Genomic DNA, 19,765 nt, shown 5'->3' on the forward strand with positions numbered 1-19,765 from the left:
GAAGACCCTTGAATGGGAATACAAAGATACGTACCACTTGAGTTTTATTTTTTAAAAGTAGTTGCGCAACAATTATTTTTTAAAGCAATATATATATATATTTATATATATTATATTATATATTATATTATATATAATATTATATTAATATTATATTATATAAAATATATATTATATTATATATAATTATATGCCTCTCAATGAGAGGTATAAATTCTACCAATGCCATATAACTCCAAATATAAAAATACTGTAGACGACTGGTTATAAGAGAACCAGGAACCAAACTGACTACCCGGTAAAAATTTTTTTATATATAAAAACATTTATAATATATATATATATATATATAAATAATATAATATAATATGTAATATATATATATATAGATTACACACACACACACACACACACACGCGCAGACGCACACGCACACGCACGCACACACACACACACACACACACACACACACACACACACACACACACACACACACACACACACACACACACACACACACACACACACGCACACGCACACGCAGACGCAGACGCACACACACACATATATATATATATATATATGTATATATATGTATATGTATATATATATATATAACTTCCGTTTCCGGTCGGCTAGGCGTGAGAAAGCGATTTTTGTAGTGCGAAAGCGGAGTGTGATTGTGAGAAGTGGAGTGAGGGAGAGAGAGTGGCTTGCGAGGAGGAGAGAGAGAGTGAAAGGAAGAGTGTGTGAGTGGAGGGACCGTAGACAGAGGGGAGATAGAGGTAGAAAAGGTGGAGTGATATTCAAAGATTGAGGTTAGAGAAGTAGATAGCATAGGCAGGGAAGGCGCTAGTTGAAAGATAGGTCTTTCGTTTACTAATTTAATATTCTATTTATTATATTTAATATACTTCCACTCATTTTAGGACCCTAAGCTTCAAGAGTATTACACAGATGAAAAAATTGAAAGCTTGTTGGCCAAAAATCTCTACCTGAAGAGTCAGCTGAAACGGTTACATCCTATTTTTAAAATGTTCTCTCATTATCCGAAAGTTGCTGAATATTTACAACAGTACAATGTCAAATAATTTATTTAATTATACTTTGTACAAACTGTATCAAATAAAATAATTTTGAACTGTATGAAATGAATTTCATTTTCCAAAAGATTGTTACTCCAAAAATAACACTGTAACTGCATAATAATAATAATGTACATTGATTAATAAAAACTCATGCTCACAATGTCTCCAGAGGAATTGGTTTTTAAAAACAATTCTTTATTTTATACAATACATATTTATAGACTATTTATAATATTTATTACAAAGTAACAAGCAGTTTCAAAGGGTTTATACGTGGCAGTAACTTCATTTCGTAGCTTCTAAAAACCATTGATATGCTATCAAATATGTTGCATATATTCAAGAATTTATAATATATAAGAGAAAAGAAGAAAGTTTGATGAAAAGCACAAGCTCGATTCCAAAGTCGGTATAGCTCGAGATCTACGATTATCACATTCTGAACATTTGACAAAATTCGAACAAAAAAATTCAGTAAAATAAATTAATTATGCAAAGTTTGCAAGAAATTTATTTACTTTGTATAGCGACTTCCTTGGAGGTGAATCAATCCTGGGTGGTGGATTAGGAACATAAAATAAAGTAGAAACCGGATTTGGCTTCAATTTCCTCCAACCGTCGGCACGTCTACTTTCGAACTGTGAATCCTCAAAGTGTATTTGTAATAAGGAAAACAATTAATTTTCAATTTAATGAGGCACAAATAATGCTTTGCTTTTACAGCGTTGGACGTACTTCACAGACACAACTTGACTTGGTTGATATCCACTGTTCACGGCAAAGATTTTAAAGCCACTTTTTTCGTCGCGCCACATTTGTTGGAATTGGAAAAAGTCGAAACCCTTTTTCGCTTCTATTACTGCAATTAATTGCAACGCAGCCAGTCATTTTGGAAGCAGAAAATACGAGACCGAAAAGCGTATTGACATTTACGAAAAAATTCCTTGAAAGGTTATGTTTTCACATATGGTTGGATAGAAAATGGCGGACAAGAATCCTACTTTTTTAGAGCTCTATTAAGACAAAGAGCGAGAGACGTGGTAGTACAGGCAACTTAGAGGAGTATATTAAGAGGAAAAAAGAAACCGTAGAGACGGGTAAGGCGGAGGACGAAAGAGGGGAGAAGGAAATTTTCAAGAGAAGTAAGAAAGTGGAGAGATCGCCGATAGGGAAGAGTGATAAAGAGTACATAAAGTGAAATGGATGAAGGAGAAGGTGGAGATGGAGAAAAGGATAGAAGGGTTGGAGCGGGAGTTGGAGAGAATCAGGCGGATATGAGAGAGGGGAGTAGAATCAGACGGGGAGAGGAGAGAAGTAGAGAAGAAAGGAATAGGGGAATTGGGTGGGAGAAGACGGAGTGGACGGATAGAATGAGAAGGCTAGAGCGGAGATATGAGATGAAGGAAAGGGAGGAGAAGAAAAAGAATATTGTAATAAAAGGTATAAAGGAGGGAACAGGGAAAATAAAGGAAGGAGTTGAGGAAGTGTTGAAGATGATAGAAGTAGAGGTTAAGGTAGAAGATATTAGGAGAATAGAGGCAGATAGGGCAGACAGGGGAAATATGGTGATTGTAAGAGTAGGTACTGGGGAGGAAAAAAGAAAAATTATGCAAAGCAAACGGAAGCTGAGGGGTAAGAATATTTGGATAGAGGATGACTTGACGTGGGAGGAAAGGACAGTAAGGTGGAAGCTAAAACAGGTGGCATGGCAAGTGGAAGCAAAGGGTGGAAGGGCACGGATAGGGCAAGGAAAGGTTTGGATAGAAGGAGTATGGTGGCTGTGGGATGAGGAAAGAGAAGAGTTAAGGGACAGTAAAGGGAGGAATTGGGAGGCAGTAAAGCGAAAAGAGGAGAGGAAAGGTAAAGATGAAGTGGGTAGGCGTATGGAGGGGGAATAGAGAGTGTGGAGAGAAGGAGTGTAGAGAGAGAGAGGGTCAGGGGATGAGAGGATTGATGAAACTTTAATTTTGTACAGGCGTTCAGGTGCGCAAGAAATAAAGTACACTGGATTATTATAATGCTTAATTGTGTCGTGAGTCTTTATTATAACAGTAACCGTCATGGGCGACAAAGAAACAGTGAAATGAAAAAACGCGTATGCATGACTTTACTTCTAATGCCATCTAGTGATTATAAAAAGGAACCAAATAATCTACCAATCAGAATCAATTTTAACCGACCAATAAAATGTCAAGCTATATCTGTAACACTCCTCCTCATTTTATTGAGTTAAATTGACCATCGCTCTTAGTTTTTCCAATCCTCGAGTGTTCAAAGGCTTCGTCATCATGTCTGCAATCATCTCCTCGGTCGGACAGTACTCGCAGAGTATAATTTCTTGATCCACATAGTCCTTGACGAACTCCACCTTTGTATCAATGTGTTTACTCAGATTTGATATAGCCTCTCAGTCTCAATAAATTTAAGACAACTCTGATTGTCTTCATATATTCTTGACGGACCCTCTACAACCTGGTGCATGTCCTTCAGCAGTCGCCTCAACCAAGATGCTTCTCTACACGCCTCCGACAGTGCAATAAACTCCGCCTCCATAGTTGATAGCGCAACCACACTTTGTTTGCGGCATCCCCAGCTGACTAGACCACCGTTGACGAAAAAAACATAGCCACTGTTAGACTTTCTATCTGCTCTGTTCTCTGCCCAGTTTGCATCTGAGTATCCGTACAATAATTTATTTGTATCATTGCTATTTCCGAGTATCAATTTCATGTGCATTGTTCCTTTTAAGTATTTCAGGACTCTCTTCAATTCATTCCAATCTTCTTGGTGCGGTTGACTAACCTTTTGTGCTAAAATGGATATACTTGCTGAAATGTCCGGTCGTGTGTTTACTGAAATGTACAGTAAACATCCAACGAGTTTCTGGTAATCCTTATTCGATAGTAATAAATCTCTGTCCGAAGTTTCACTCGCCTTTAGATATCCAACGTTCATTGGGACGCTTGAGACTTTTGCATCTTGAAGACCAAATTCAGCTATCACCCTTCGAATGTAAGTATATTGACATAGGTGATATATTCCGTATTCATCTTTGGCAATTTCAATACCAAGATAATGTTTTGCTTCACCTAGATCCTGGATTTCAAAAAACAAACTGATATCAGTCTTCATTCTGTCTATAGTCTTGTTTGATCTTGCTGCAATAATTATGTCGTCAACGTGAACAATAAGAAAACACCATTCATCATTCTCATCCTTCTTGACATAAAGACATGGATCAGCGTTGCTTTGTGTAAAATTAGCTCTAGTTAAAGTCTTCTTGAGTTCATCATACCAAGATCTTGCTGCTTGTTTCAGGCCGTACAAACTTTTCAGCAACAAACAAACTAATTTTTCCTTTCCATTATTCACGAATCCTGGTGGCTGACTCATGTATATCTTCTCTTTCAGTTTTCCATTTAAAAATGCTGTCTTGAAGTCGAGGTGTCGTACAGTGTACCCCTTCTTCGAAGCAACTGCTAATAATGTTCTAAACGTCGCTTGCCTTGCAACTGGAGCAAAGACCTGGTCGTAATCAGTGCCATATTTTTGGGAAAACCCCTGTGCAACCAAACGTGCCTTGAAACGAATTGTATTTCCTTTAGCATCTGTTTTTACCTTGTAGATCCACTTGCATCCAATTGCTATTCGACCTTCTGGCAATTCACATAGTTTCCATGTTTCGTTCTTCTTTAGTGAATCCATCTCTTCTTCCATCGCTTGAATCCACCGTGCTTTGTTTTTGCTCGATAAAGTCTGAGATAGTGTTTTAGGATCACTTATTTCATCAGTTATAGCTTTCACCGTATCTTGCATTAGCCGTTGTGGTGGTATACCCTTAGTTGATCGCTTTGAAACTCTTCTTGTAGATTGCGGTGCCTCCTCCTGAAGATGATCCTCTTCATTTGCTTGAGCTGCATTACTTTCGCCTTGACCTTTTTCATCTTCACTGCTGTCATGCGTACTATCAATGAATGATTGAAACTCCGTATCTGAATTACTTTCTTGAGTGACCGTTGACTCAGATGATTGGTCCAAACCATCTTCAACTTTATCATTGTCCGTTTTATCCGTAGTACCAAGTTCCTTTCTTTGACTCGAAACTGATGAATCTACTTCTACTTCACTTCCTTGGTCGTTCATTCTCGAATTTGTAAAACGAACATCACGGCTTACAATTATTTTTCTTTGAATCGGATCATAGCACCGGTATGCTTTAGAGTTTTCATCGTAACCAATGAAAATCATCGGTTTTGCTACATCGTCCAACTTTCGTCGCCTTTGCTCTGGAACATGAACAAAACATTTTAAGCCGAATATCTGAATATGTTTTACCTTTGCTTTTTCTCCATTCCACTTTTGATATGGTGTTGTTTCAATGGCTCTGGTAGGTAAACGGTTTTGAAGATAATTCGCCGTGTTTACTGCCTCCGCCCAGAATGTATAGGGTAAATCTGCATCCAAGAGCATACATCTTGCCATCTCGATAAGGGAACGGTTCTTTCTTTCAGCAACACCATTTTGCTGAGGTGTGTATGGCGCTGTGTACTGTATCTGAATACCTTGACTCTTTAAATATTCAGCAACTCCTTTACTGGTGTACTCTCCTCGTCGATCCGATCTTATAACTTTTGGCCGCTTAGAAAATTTATTCTTTACCATTTCTACGTACTCCTTAATTTTTACTTCCACCTCTGATTTTTCTCGAAGAAAATAAATAACTGTATATCTAGAGAAGTCATCAATGAATGTGAGTACGTATCGTTTGCCGCCCGGTGAGGTAGTCTGCATGGGCCCGCAGACATCCGAATGAATTAAATCGAGTACAGACGTTGACTTGCTTGATGATCGCTTTGGAAATAGCAAGCGTGTCATTTTTGCTTGAAGACACACTTTGCATTGGACTTTGATTCCACAATGGCAAATCTTCAGCTCGTTGACCATGCCTTTTGAATACATTTCCTTTATTGCATCTGGATCCCGATGGCCAAAGACTCGATGCCAGTGGTGTATGCAATTTGATTTATGTTCGGTGGAATGCTTGATTGCATAAACTTCATGTGGACGACACAATTTATACAAATTTCCGTTTGCTTCGGCGATTGCTATCTGTCTTTCGCCATCCTTGATTTCGCAAAATTTGCTTGAAAAGTTAACTGTAAAGCCTTTGTCAACTAACCTTTTCACCGATAACAGACTTCCGTTGATCTGAGGTGCGTACAATACATCAGTTAGTTGCGCTAGTTATAGTGCTAGTTATAGTTGCGCATGTTATCTCGCCATCCGAGTTTATAAGTTTGATTTTGCATGTGCCCTTACCTCGCACACACACCTTCTCGCCGTTTGCCACATTCAGACTGCTGCTGTCCGTATGTTCAAATAAGGTTAAACAATTTTTGTCGCTTGTAACGTGGCTCGTCGCACCCGAATCTATGATCCAATCTCCAAAGCCGTGTGATGAAACCATAAACATAAATTCATTATTGTGCTCGACTTTATTTGCTTTATCGCTAACTACCGTTTTCGCTGCAACTGTCTTTTCTTCTTTGTCTTTCTTTTCTTTCCATGACTTATATTTATGGCAATCCTTTTTTATGTGACCATTCTTTTTACAGAAAAAACAAGACAATTTACCTTGAGTTGTTTTCAAAACTGAACCGTTTTGAGTGCTGTTACTGCTATCGATTTCCTTACGACGATATTGTTCATCAATTAATTTTGACTTTACCAACGACATCGTTAAATCAGCTTCCGATCTTGCTTCAAGCGCCGTAACCAACGAATCGTAGCTCCTGGGTAGACTGCTCAAGATCATTGCCACCGTCCATCTTTCTGACAATTGTTCCTCGCCGAGATCTACTAACCTTTGAAATAAATTTGTTAGTCCAGAAATATGATTTTCCATACTATCTCCTTCATCCATTTTGGAGCTGCAGATTTTCCGCATAAGACTGACTTTATTGCCCAACGAATCCTTTTCATGATATTCCTTCAATGCTAACCATGTAGCGCTTGCTGTTGTCTTTGTCCGAATAAGGCTTAATTGGCTATCTTCTACTAACAAACCTATCATCGAACGAGCCTGGTCATCCCGTCTTTGCCAGTTTACTATGTCATTTCTATTCGAGCCGTTGGCAGTTAATTCCGGTTTTACTTCATTGAGGACGCTCCACAGATTTTCCTTGATTAACAGTAGCTCTATTTTATACTTCCAGGTAAAATAGTTCTCACCATTCAGTTTTGCAATTGTGATCTTTGTTACGTCCGCCATTTTTCCGTACTGCTTCGCGACACACCTTCTCCGTACTTTCTCTCGAGCAGAAAATTCCAAAAAGGAGACCTTTTAACCTTTATCTGCGACACCTTTTATTCTAGGCCCATAACCTGATGAAACTTTAATTTTGTACAGGCGTTCAGGTGCGCAAGAAATAAAGTACACTGGATTATTATAATGCTTAATTGTGTCGTGAGTCTTTATTATAACAGTAACCGTCATGGGCGACAAAGAAACAGTGAAATGAAAAAACGCGTATGCATGACTTTACTTCTAATGCCATCTAGTGATTATAAAAAGAAACCAAATAATCTACCAATCAGAATCAATTTTAACCGACCAATAAAATGTCAAGCTATATCTGTAACAAGGATTGCCGGGGGGAGCCTATGGGGGGCGGAGAAAAAGGGGAAAGAGGGGAAAAGGTCGATGAAAAACTAAGTGTAGTGTTTTGGAATGTAGCGGGATTAGGTAATAAAGATAAGGACTTCTGGAAAAGTTTGGAAAGGTGGGATGTGATGGTTCTGATGGAAACGTGGGTGGAAGAAAAGGGATAGGAAAAGATAAAAGATAGGTTGCCGGAAGGATATGTGTGGAGACAGCAAGCGGCGAAGAGGAGAAATAGGAAAGGGAGAACGATAGGAGGAATGATTTTGGGCATGAGGAAAGGTTTAGTAGTTAAAGAGATAGGGGAAAGAAAAGAGGTAGAGGGTGTGATAGCGGGGGAAGTAAAATATGGCAAAGGTAGGTTAAGAATAGTGGGGGTATATGTGAATGGGAATGTGGGAAGGAAATTGGAGGAGATAACGAAATGGTTAGAGAGGAAAGAAGACAGAGTGAAGACGATAATCGGGGGGGATTTCAATGCAAGGACAGGAGAGGAAGGGGGAAGGGAGAGCATGGAGGCGGGGGATGAATGGGAGTTTGGAAGAAAATCTAAGGACAAGAAGGTGAATAAGGAAGGAAGAATGTTGGTACAACATATCAAAGAGAGAGGGTGGTTTATTTTAAATAGAGGAATAAAGGGAGACGAGAAAGGGGTCTGGACGTATACCGGGGGAAGAAGGGTCGGTGATAGACTATGTGCTGGTTGAGGAAGAAGTGGCAGAGGAGGTGGATCGTATGGAGATAGAGGACAGGATAGAATCAGACCATCATCCAGTGGTATTGTGGCTAAAAAAGGGAGGGAGCGATAGGACGGGGAAACAAAGCGAGAGAATGAAAGGGTGTAAGGGAATATGGGACGACGAAGGGAGAGAAGAGTTTAAGGTCGAGTTAGAAAGGATAGAACTAAGGGAAGGTGAAATACAGGAGGTAGTAGAGGAATTAGGTAAAAAAATAAGAGAGGCGCTGATAAAGATAGAAGGTAAAAGAGGGGGAGAAAACAGAGAAAGAAAGGGATGGTGGGATAGGTAGTGTATGGAAAAGAAGAGGAAAGCTAGAAGGGCTCTAAGAGATTGGAAGAAGAGGGCAGGGGAAAGCCAGGAATATACAAAAGAGAGGAGAGAATACAATGAGTTACGCGGAAAAAAAAAGAATGAAGAGAATGAGAGATGGGAAAAAGAAGCAGAGGAGGCGAGAACGGAGGGGCAAGTATGGAAAATAGTGAATAGGGAGAGAAAGAAGTGGAAGAGGATGAATAGAGATATTAAAATGTTAGAATGGGAGGAATATTTTAAGCAATTGCTATGTGGAGTTGAGAATAGGGTAGTGTGGGGAAAGAGGGGTAGAGGCAGGACAGTGGAAGAAGCGGAGATAAGGATAGAAGAGATTAGGAGAGTGATAGGAAAATTAAAAGATGGGAAGGCAATGGGAGTAGATGGAGTCCCAAATGAGGTTTGGAAGTATGGGGAGGGGAATAGAAGAATGGATGTGGAGAGTATGTAATAGGATATGGAAGGGAGAAGGATGGCCGGAAGGATGGAGTGAGGGAGTAGTGATGCCGATAGTGAAAAAGGGGCATGGCGAAAGAGTTGAGGACTACAGAGGGGTTACGATAATGCCTACATTGTACAAAATATATGCGTCGGTATTAGCAGAAAGATTAAAAGAGGACGTAGAGAACAAAGGAATTTTGCCGCCGAACCAGACGGGATTCAGGAAGGGGATGGGAACGATAGATAATATTTTTGTTTTAAATTTCCTAGTGAACAGGCAGATAAAGAAAAGAGGTGAAAAATTGGTGGCGATGTTTGTGGATTTGAAGGCGGCGTTTGATTCGGTGGATAGGGGAGTATTGACAAGAGCGATGAGAGAGAGAGAGAGGAATGAAGGAGGGGTAGAAGAGGGTTGAAGAGATACTGAGAGAAACTAGGAGTAGAGTGAGAGTGGGAGGTGAAACGGGAGGAGGGTTTTGGACGGCAAGGGGGGTGAGGCAAGGATGTCCGTTGAGTGCAGATTTGTTTAATAATGATTAGTAATGACTGATTTGAAAGAGAAGATAGGGGGGTGAAATGGGGAGGTGTGAAACTGGGGGATAACAGAATATATTCATTGATATATGCAGATGATGTTGTGCTACTGGCAGAAAATAAAGGGAGTATGAAAAGTATGATAGAAAGGTTGGAAGGTTACTTGGACAGGAAAGGATTAACTTTGAATACAGGGAAAACTAAGATTTTGAGATTTAGGGAGTGGAAGGGAAGGATAAGTATAATGAATTGGAGATGGAAAGAAAAAAAGATAGAACAAGTGAAGGAGATGAAATATCTTGGGTACACACAGCAGAGAAATGGAGGGCAGGAAGCGCAAGTTAGAGAAAGAGTGAGGAAGGCAGCGGCAATAATGGGGCAGATATGGGGTATCGGAAAGAGAAGGTTTGGAAAAAACTGGAAGAGAAGGATAGGGTTGTTTGATAAGTTAGTATGGACGGTGGCGAGCTATGGAGTGGAGATCTAGGGGTGGAAGGAGAGAGGGGAGGTGGAGAGAATGCATGAAAGGTTCCTGAGATGAGTGTTAGGAGTAGATGGGAGGACGCCGGGATATTTAGTGAGGGAAAAAGTGCAAAGGGAGAAATTAAGGAGTAGAGCAGGGAGAAGAGCATGTGGCTTTGAAGAAAGATTGATGGGGTGGAAGGGGAAGTGTCTTGGCACAGAGATGTTTATGGGAGATGAGAGACAATATAGCAAAGGGAAGGAAATCGTCGAGATAGAAGGAGGAGAGAAGGCAGTTCTTCGAAATTAGAGATGTGGATTTGCGGGAACCGATAAGGGTGGAAGGAGTAATAAGCTATGATAAGTTGGAAGAAAGAGACAAAGAATTGCAGAAGGTGGAGAGATGGGAGAAGATAAGGAGTGCTAGGTACAATAAATGGTATGGATTAATAAAGGGGACGGCATACCGGAGTATTTGTTAAAGGGTTAGGGGGAGAGTAGATGGAGAAGGGTAGTGCGATTTAGACTAGGCAATAAGATGAGGGAGGGTAGGTATTGGCAAGATAAGGGCGAAAGAATGTGTAGGTTATGTGGTACGGAAATGGAAACGTGGGAACACGTATGGGAGAAATGTAGAGGGTTGACTAAAGGAGGAGGTGGAATCTAGCAGGAAGCATATATGATGATATTAGGGGAGGATGGAGAGGGGGAGGAATGGATGAGAGAGGAAGAAAGGGGGTGTGGTGAGGGAGGAGAGTGAGTGGAGAGTGCAAGAGAGAGAGGCAAGTGAGAGTATGAGTGACTGGAAAGGAGTTTGTAAACGGAAACGGAAGTCCATGCGATGGGGGGAGAGAGAGAGAGAGAGAGAGAGAGGGGGGGCGAGAAGCGTGCGAGCGAGAGGCGTGCGAGCGAATAGGTTAAGATAGAAGTTAAGTTAGTGTTAAGTTTGTTTGTAAAGATTGTAACCCCAAGGGGAACAATAAATATCTATATATATATATATATGTCAAACGTAATTTTTGGGACACCCTATTTTTTTAATTGCAAACCATGTTAGATAATCCCCCGAACTTTGGACAAGTGTTCTTTTTTAAAATAAAGCAATATTTTGGGTGTTAAAACATTTTTTATACTCAACGTTTACTATGAGGACTCATGAATGTAACGTACGTACCGCCCCAGTCAAACTCCCCGCCTAGCAGTGTCCTCCAATCGGATCACGCGGGAGTATTAACGGCGATCGGCCACGAGGCCTCACGCCACTCTGACACGCTTGGCTCTAGAACACCGTGACCGCCGGGGCACGAAGTCCTCGGGGCACGCGCTCCGCCTAACCGAGTAAGTAAGGAAACGATGAAAGTAGTGGTATTTCACCGGCGATGTTGCCATCTCCCACTTATGCTACACCTCTCATGTCTCCTTACAGTGCCAGACTAGAGTCAAGCTCAACAGGTTCTTCTTTCCCCGCTAATTTTTCCAAGCCCGTTCCCTTGGCAGTGGTTTCGCTAGATAGTAGATAGGACATGTCCTCGAATTATATTTTAAACAGACTATTCGGCAATTAAAATTAGATATCCCGAAATAATACGTTTAAAATAAAGCAATATTTTGGATGTTAAGATATTTTTTATACTCAACGTTTACTACGAGTTACGTACTCGTGAGTGTAATGTATTTTCCTAGGACATGTCCTCGAATTATACTTTAAACAGACTATTCGTCAGTTAAAGTTAGGTGTCCCGAAATAATACGTTCAAATTTTACGTAGTTTATTTATCGTAAGCTTACTTCGAGGTCATCATATAAAAGATGTCCCGAAATAATACGTTCAAATTTTACGTAGTTTATATATCGTAAGCTTGCAGCCGTATGCGACATGTAGGCCACCTGAGAGGACGCAGACGACGACTACACATCCCAGGCGGAGAAACGTGGGGGCCCCTGCAAGGAAGAGGCCCGTGCCACGCCATAGATTGTAAGTTAGCATTAAGTAACGCGTTAAAGTTGCCAAGCGACGGCGCAAGTAGCTTGAAGTCTTCTTACCGGGCCATACTTTTCTTGGTATCATTTTGTCGTATATTGCGCGGCTCGGCCGAATGTAGTTCTTTTGATTTTAATGCGCGTGAATCGGAACCAAGCGCAGAGTAGGACGGCCCAGAGCCACACACAACCTTCACTGAGAGCACCGCGAATGCGAGCTCGCGGAAAACGCCGAGTCAATTAAGCCCCGGCGGAAGATACGGAACCGCGGACGGTAAATGCCTGATCGGGCGGGTTATCCGACGAGACAGACAGCTATGCCACACCGGGGCAACGCGGGTAACAAGCAAGACCAAGCGGCATAGCGATCCGACCACTAGGAGGCGAGATAAAATACCGCGGTCACTAGCGACCGAAGCGAACGGGGTAAGCGACTCGAGAACCACATGGGCCGTACCGCGGGAGCGTAAAACACGAGCAGAACGAGACCGCGTCGCGATCCGACCGCTAGGGAGCGAGATAGCGGAACAAGCGTCACCCACGGGAAAAGACCTGCGCTGCCACACCTGGGGGACCTGGTACACCCGGGGGACCAGTCGCCGTCGCGATACAACCTTCCGAACAAAAGATACGCGGACGTGTCAGCCATCTTCCATAGGCGGTGATCTGGATCGGAGATAATCATCGTTGCTTCATCAGTGGGAGTCAGAGAAGAGGCAACCGTCGCGAAATCCTGAAAAAAAGCAGTATTAGTTCAGTTAATCAATCACGACACTTATACTTACCGCGGTCAGCCATCTTGAACCCACGTTGACTGAGGCCGGCGATTAGGGGTGATGATCCACGATTGGGCGATGGAGACTGGGCAGCGATACCGTGATTCTGAAAATTAAGTGTAATTAAGTAGATAATTGGCACCTCGAACGGTGGTCATCTACCTTCGTCCTTGGTTGACCTTGGCGGGCGAAAAGCAGCTAGGATCCGAGGCCGGGCGATGGAAATGAGGCATCCATGGAGAAAAGCTGAATTCCAATTGTTTAAACAAATTAGCTTACCACGTTATCGTAATACTTACCTTCTCGGTGGGTAGAGGACAAACCGAGTGGCGACCGATGATAAAGAGGACAAACCAGAGCGTTTCATGACCCAAATACGTACCGTCCGGTTACAGTATAGAGGGCACTGATCGTTCGAATCTCATCGTCACGCGTACTGCACGTGAAAGAATCTGCGGCTTTCCATCGTGAAGAAGCGGAATAGCCAGGGTGGGAGATACCTCAATGCCGTGGCGGGGTTAAAATCTCTCTTCCCAGAAAAAATATGGCGACCGTGACAGGACACGTATACGTATACGAGAGAGAAGCAGTCACGGATCTCCCTGAACAATCAGCGGGGACCGAGCAGCGACGAAGAAGAGACGCGTACGTCGAGTGATATACAAGATAGTCAACGGCGACGTGGGACACTGCGGTGTTGTGGTGCAAGTGCAAATAATTGCAAAACCAGTAGTGGTAGTGCACCGGGGTGAACCCGGCACGTCACGAAAAAGCGTTCGACAAGTGCGACAAGGCGAGGCGACGAAGAGGTGCCAGCACGTCGAAACAACGTGCGCAAAGTGCGTGAAGTCGCGCGGCAAATTAGTGTCGAGGCGGCAATACAGAATCGCGCAAAACGCGTACGGGCGTGCAAGTGCGCGAACAGTCGGAGGGCCACCAAAGCACAAAGGACGCAAAGTTAAACAAACAGCGTGGACAGGAAACAGAGAGACAGTCCTGCAACGTCATCACAACGTGCTACGAAGGACGCGAGGTCGCAACGCAACGCGCACGCGGCCTATAACAACGCGTACCGATACTGCATGGGCGTTAACAGGCGAGTTCGAATCCCGCGAATCACGCCAAACACTTCGGCAAAATAGGGCCGAAGGCCAGAGGCGGACGAGGAAAGAAGAGCGGTGCGACAGACGCCCGCATGTCGACGGTGGGAAGAACTCCCCCGCGAATTCATACCAGATCTCGGAGACCACCCGAGGAAAACGTCGACGAACAAGACGCCGACAAGCAGAACGGAGAAGGACGACCGGAATTCAGCGATCAGCCGACGGTCGAAGAGCATCAGCTACAGGCGATCAACCTTAGCAGCGAGAAGAACACCATGGACCAGCCTACTGAGAACGAGCTCAGACTAAGGGCGCAGGTCGAAAAACTTACGGCACAATTGGAGGAAATGCAAAGGATGAGTCAGCTAAACAGACGGGACTCTGCCGCATCACTAAATACGGATTGTGGTCCGCGAGGGGAAAACCCCCCGAACAAAACGGGCTCACGGGCGTACAGCGACGGGGACCGGCCCATGGGCGAGCGACTCGATATACTGCCGATCCAAGCCAGACTACCGAGGGGAGGATGGATCAAAAGCCTATTCGAAGACCTCTCATACAAAGAAAAGACGGATCCACAGAATCCGGTAAGATTCTTGGAGAAGTTCGAAAAGTTAGCGAACTACGAGGGAGTGTCCGAAGAGGAGCAGCTACACTACTTCGGCAGGAGCATGCGGGGAGCAGCTAGTCAGTGGTTCGAGCCGCAGTACGCGGAGAACATACACGACGTAAAGGAGAAATTCCGTCAGTATTTTTGGGGTTGCCAGGCGCAGATGCAGTTCCGACAACAGATCTACTTCGGCAAGTACAAGCCGAAAGCCACGTCGATGACCGAGTATGCGTTAAATATGGCGCGACAGGCGAAAACCCTGAGACCGCCGATGACGGACGAAGAACTAGTGCAGACTCTCCGTGAGCACTTCGACCAAGAGATAGCGAGAGAGTTGAGACCGTCGGTAACACGTACGGTAGGAGAAATGATTGAAATGTTGGACACGTTGGAGAACGAGCGTGAGACGAGAAAATTGCGCGCGGGAGCGCGACAACCGGGTAATGGACCGCAAACGAGCCGCATGGATTCCAGCAACCAACGACCGACGAACCGTAATCCGAATACGCGGGAGGTAGGACGTCAAAACAATTACGCCAGACGCGACGCGACGGGAAATAACTCGCCGCAAACAAAGTCTGCCAGCTGGCGTAAGACGGACGCGCCCGTTGGGCGGACACGCGCGAGGGTCGATATCGTGGAGGAACCAGATAGCGACGACAGCCAGGCCAAAGCCAAGGTGACGCGACGTACGCGCGACAAGGACCGAATTAAGCAGTGTTGTGCGATCGCAAGTGAACCTACGCGTGAGACGCGAAGAGAACAAAGAATGCGTGACCGGGCGGCGTATGACCGCGTTGGCCAAGGAGTAAAGAGGAAGCACGCGAGCGTAACAAACGAATGCCCCATGGGCACGCAAGGCGGAAGAAGATGCTGCGTCGTAGCGCGAGCGACGCGGGATAACGAAGATGATGAAAGACCGCTGAGTATCATCCGAACCCGAGAAATTATCGAGGAGCTCGACCAAGACATGGAGCAAGCCCAAAAAACAGAGGTGTCCTGCCCGGACGTGCCTATGATAACACTGGAATTTGGGAATTGCAAGGTAAGAGCCTTGGTCGATACAGGATCGCAGATTACTGCGATTACAAGAGACTGCTACGGGCGACTGATGGACTCCGGCGAGGAGATGGAAATAGTACCCATCAAACGATTTCGCTTGAGGGGGGCGTTCGCGGAGAAGGGTACCGCCGTGACGAGCAAGGCCCGCATCACGGGTCGTTACCAGAGGGAAGAATTCACACATGAGTATTGCATAGTCGAGACGTTGGCATACGACATCGTCTTGGGCATCGATTTCCAAATGAAATCCGTATGCGGATGGAATGCGATAAGAATGTCAAAATACAATTCCGGGAGCCCATTGAGTTGGACAAGACTATGAGCGCGATCACCGTGGAGGAAGCCCAGGGCCAGTTGCGCGAAATCATCGCGAAGCACGCCAAGATGTTTGACGGACGAATAGGCCGAGTGCGGCACTATAAACACACAATAGAGATGAACGCGGCGAAGCCATACAAGAAAAAAACGTACCCCATTCCCGAGGTACACAAGGAGCGAGTGCGGGAATATTTGCAAGAATTGGAGGCGAAAGGTATCATCGCAAAGCGAGCGACGCAGTACGTAAATCCGCTGGTCGTAGTTATCAAGAAGAACGGAGACATCCGTCTATGCCTCGACGCCCGAGAGGTCAATAAGCATATGGCAAACGACCATGCGCAACCCCCGACTATAGAGGAGGTGTTTCGACGAATTGGGCGAAAAAAATATTTCACTACGCTGGACGTGACGCACGCCTTTTGGCAGATACCTTTGGACGAGAAATCCCAACAATATACCGGTTTCCTGTTCGACGGGCAGACCTATGTCTTCAAGCGTATGCCATTCGGCCTTAAGACGGCCGGGGCGTCGTTTACGCGAGCCATGGATGGAGCCCTGGCTCACATGGATTTCGTGATTCAATACTTGGACGACGTACTCATCGCGTCAGACACCCTCGAGGAACACCTCGCACACATTGATCTGGTGTTGGGGAAAATGGAAGCAGCCGGGTTTAAGCTGAATCGGGACAAGTGCGAATTCCTACGCGAGGAGATCAAGTTCCTCGGGCACACGTTCAACGAAGTGAAGGCAGAGATAAATACCAAGACTCGCAATGCGATCGCGGACTTCGAGCGACCGAGAAACAAAAGGCAAATACAATCCTTCTTGGGCTTGGTAAACTGGGACAGGCGCTTTATCAAAAACATGGCGCGTATGACCCGGCCGCTCGAGGAGCTACTGAAAAAGGGACGAAAATTTGAGTGGACGAGGGAGCAGCAGGAAACGTTCAACAAGATCAAGCTTGCATTCAAGGAGGCGCCCGACCTATACCTAATAAAGCCGGGTTGGCGATTCGGCATCTACGTGGACGCGGCGAGGTCGGGGCTAGGAGCACGGTTGTTCCAATACGTCGCAGGATCGGAGGAGAAGCAGACCGTGGGTTATGTAAGTCGAAGCCTAAAAGGGGCAGAACTCAATTATACGGTGACCGAACTTGAATGCTTGGCGTTGGTGTGGGCGCTAAGAAAATGGCACACGCTGTTGTTGGGCCGACACGTCAAGGTATACACGGACCACCAGGCGCTCAAGTTCCTGAGCACATGTGTCCAGAACAATGGCAGGATTGCCAGATGGTTCGCGTTCCTACAAGAATTTGATCTGGAGATCCAGCACCTGCCAGGAAAGGACAACACCATCGCCGACGCGCTCTCTAGAAGAGGAGCCACCGGGGATAGAATGGCCGAGGACAAGCGCATCGCGGTGATCAACGACGTGCGGGAGGGAGCAGAGACCGCTCCCTGGATCGACATTATACGAGACGCACAGGATCACGAGGAATCACTACAAGAAGCAATGCACGAAGACCCACAGAACGTGTACGTGAGAGAAGGGTTGATAAGGATCAGATCGGTCCCCGCAAGGGGACCGAATCGCGCTGCCCCAGAGAGCCGTATGGGAAATCACTCAAAAGGCGCATAAACTGCTCATCCACTTCGGCACCGACAAAGTGTTAGAGTTCCTGAAAGGACACTTCCACGGGCCAAACTTCGCCCGGATCGCCAGGGATGTGGTAGCCTCATGCGATGTGTGTCAGGCAACCAAATATTACACTCGGCCAACCGTGGGAAACGAGTACTACGACCTCCCGGACGCCCCGGGGGAAACATTGTCACTGGACATATTCGGGCCGTTGCCGAGGACCGCGCGCGGCGAAAAGTATGTGCTAGTAGTGATGGACCAGTTTTCCAAATATATCAAACTATATCCGATGAAGGATCAAAGACTTGATACCATCACCGAAGCACTGGAGGACGGTTTCTTCGCGGAGATCGGGATACCGGAGGTGATACTTACCGACAACGGGGGACAATTTCTCACCGACCGATGGCGCGGATTCGCCCGAGACAAAGGATTTGAAGTACGACGGACATCCCCATATAACCCGCAATCTAACCCGGTGGAGCGGGTGATGCGAGAACTGGGGCGGATCATAAGGACCTACGCGAGTAACCGCCAATACACGTGGCACCGGATCATACCAAGGGCCGAAGCGGTAATCAATAACACAACGCACGCATCGACGGGATTCCCACCGCGTGAGCTGAATGACGGGGAGATGGGACGACTGGAAATCGACCCGCGGTTACAACCATTAGTGACGGAAGAAGAGCCGTGGATAACCAAAGTAGACGCGGCCCGAGAAAAACTGAAGGAGGCTGCCGCAAAGCGGAAAAGACAGGCGGAGAAACATGGCACCGCAGCATATCAGGTGGGACAAGAAGTATGGGTTAAGCTGCACCGGCGCTCGGACGCGAACAGGCGATTAACCCGAAAGATTCACCTCGTGTATGACGGCCCGTACCGGGTGCAACGGATAATCAGACCCAACGCGTACCTCCTGGAAAGTCTAGAAGGCCACACCAAAGGGATATTCAACGCTAGACAAATTAAGCCCAACCGGAGGGCATTATTGCGGGAGGACGCAGACGAGATCCCGGAGGGGGAAGACCGATCTGACGAAGATGCAAGGTGGGACGACGACCCAGGGACAGACCAGGAGAATGACGGGGAGCCGTCCGACCGCGAGGAACACACTGAGGAAGGCGAGGACCAGCCTGACGACCTCGAGACCGAGATCAGCGACGAGGAACCCAATCTGACGGATGAGGAGATGGCCGAACCCGGCGACGAAGACGGACGTCCCGACACGGAGGCCGGAAGCGCCGAGGAATACGAGTCAGAAGTCGAGGACGAACGGGGGGGCCTCGGAGGTGGCCCCGGAACAATAGCAAGCGGGGACGGGCGAGAAAGCCGACTCGGCTCGGAGGCGGATGACGAATGGGATATCACGGAGGATGACCAAAGAGGATCACCTGCAGAAGAAACCGAACGGGACCAGGGGGAGAGCGAACGTACGTGCCCCGAGGAGATGATTGAGATACGCGATACAACCACACCGGAGGAGACTGACGCACGGGAAGATGCGCGAGAGGAGGACACGGGCGACGACGAAGAGCCCTGGCGACGCATCATGAGACGATGGATGGAATCCGATGACGCGGGGACGGGATCGGAGGCCCCGGACGGACAGCCAACGGGCGAGCCGCCCGAGATAAACGAGGGAGAGCCATGGCGCGCGATCGTCGATCGCTATCTACAGACGTCAACCGACGAGGACCAGGAGGAACGAGATAGTGTAGTAGAAATCTCCTCGGATGACGGAGAAGAATGGAACTGGGTGTGGGACAGGAGTCCAAGGCTAAACATAATCCTCCACGACGCCTGCGGCCGCATGAAGGAGCAAAGCCCCGAACACGAAGGGACTCGCGAGTCGAGGCTGACGGGGAGTATGCAGCCGTATGCGACATGTAGGCCACCTGAGGGGACGCAGACGACGACTACACATCCCAGGCGGAGAAACGTGGGGGCCCCTGCAAGGAAGAGGCCCGTGCCACGCCATAGATTGTAAGTTAGCATTAAGTAACGCGTTAAAGTTGCCAAGCGACGGCGCAAGTAGCT

At 46.0% G+C, this 19,765-nt stretch overlaps 1 protein-coding gene across 1 annotated transcript; it reads left to right on the forward strand.

Moving 5' to 3' along the window:
- The first annotated feature begins 9,301 nt into the window (after positions 1 to 9,301).
- On the forward strand, positions 9,302 to 10,260 carry LOC139782521 (uncharacterized). The gene is made up of 2 exons (XM_071721550.1): positions 9,302 to 9,533; positions 9,869 to 10,260. Exons 1-2 carry the CDS (start codon positions 9,302 to 9,304, stop codon positions 10,258 to 10,260), a joined length of 624 nt encoding a protein of 207 aa, XP_071577651.1.
- The last annotated feature ends 9,505 nt before the right edge of the window (positions 10,261 to 19,765 follow it).

Source organism: Temnothorax nylanderi, unplaced genomic scaffold (genome assembly GCF_030848795.1).
Source record: "Temnothorax nylanderi isolate EJ_2023f unplaced genomic scaffold, tnyl_v1.0 TNYL_tig0421_pilon, whole genome shotgun sequence".
Taxonomy (NCBI): domain Eukaryota; kingdom Metazoa; phylum Arthropoda; class Insecta; order Hymenoptera; family Formicidae; genus Temnothorax; species Temnothorax nylanderi.

Bases quoted from the DNA above. Each gene is read 5' to 3' on its own strand.
- LOC139782521 (XM_071721550.1), top strand. From the start codon at position 9,302: ATGCCGATAGTGAAAAAGGGGCATGGCGAAAGAGTTGAGGACTACAGA. The intron at 9,534-9,868 runs GTGAAAAATTGG...TGATATATGCAG, and splicing joins CAGGCAGATAAAGAAAAGAG to ATGATGTTGTGCTACTGGCA.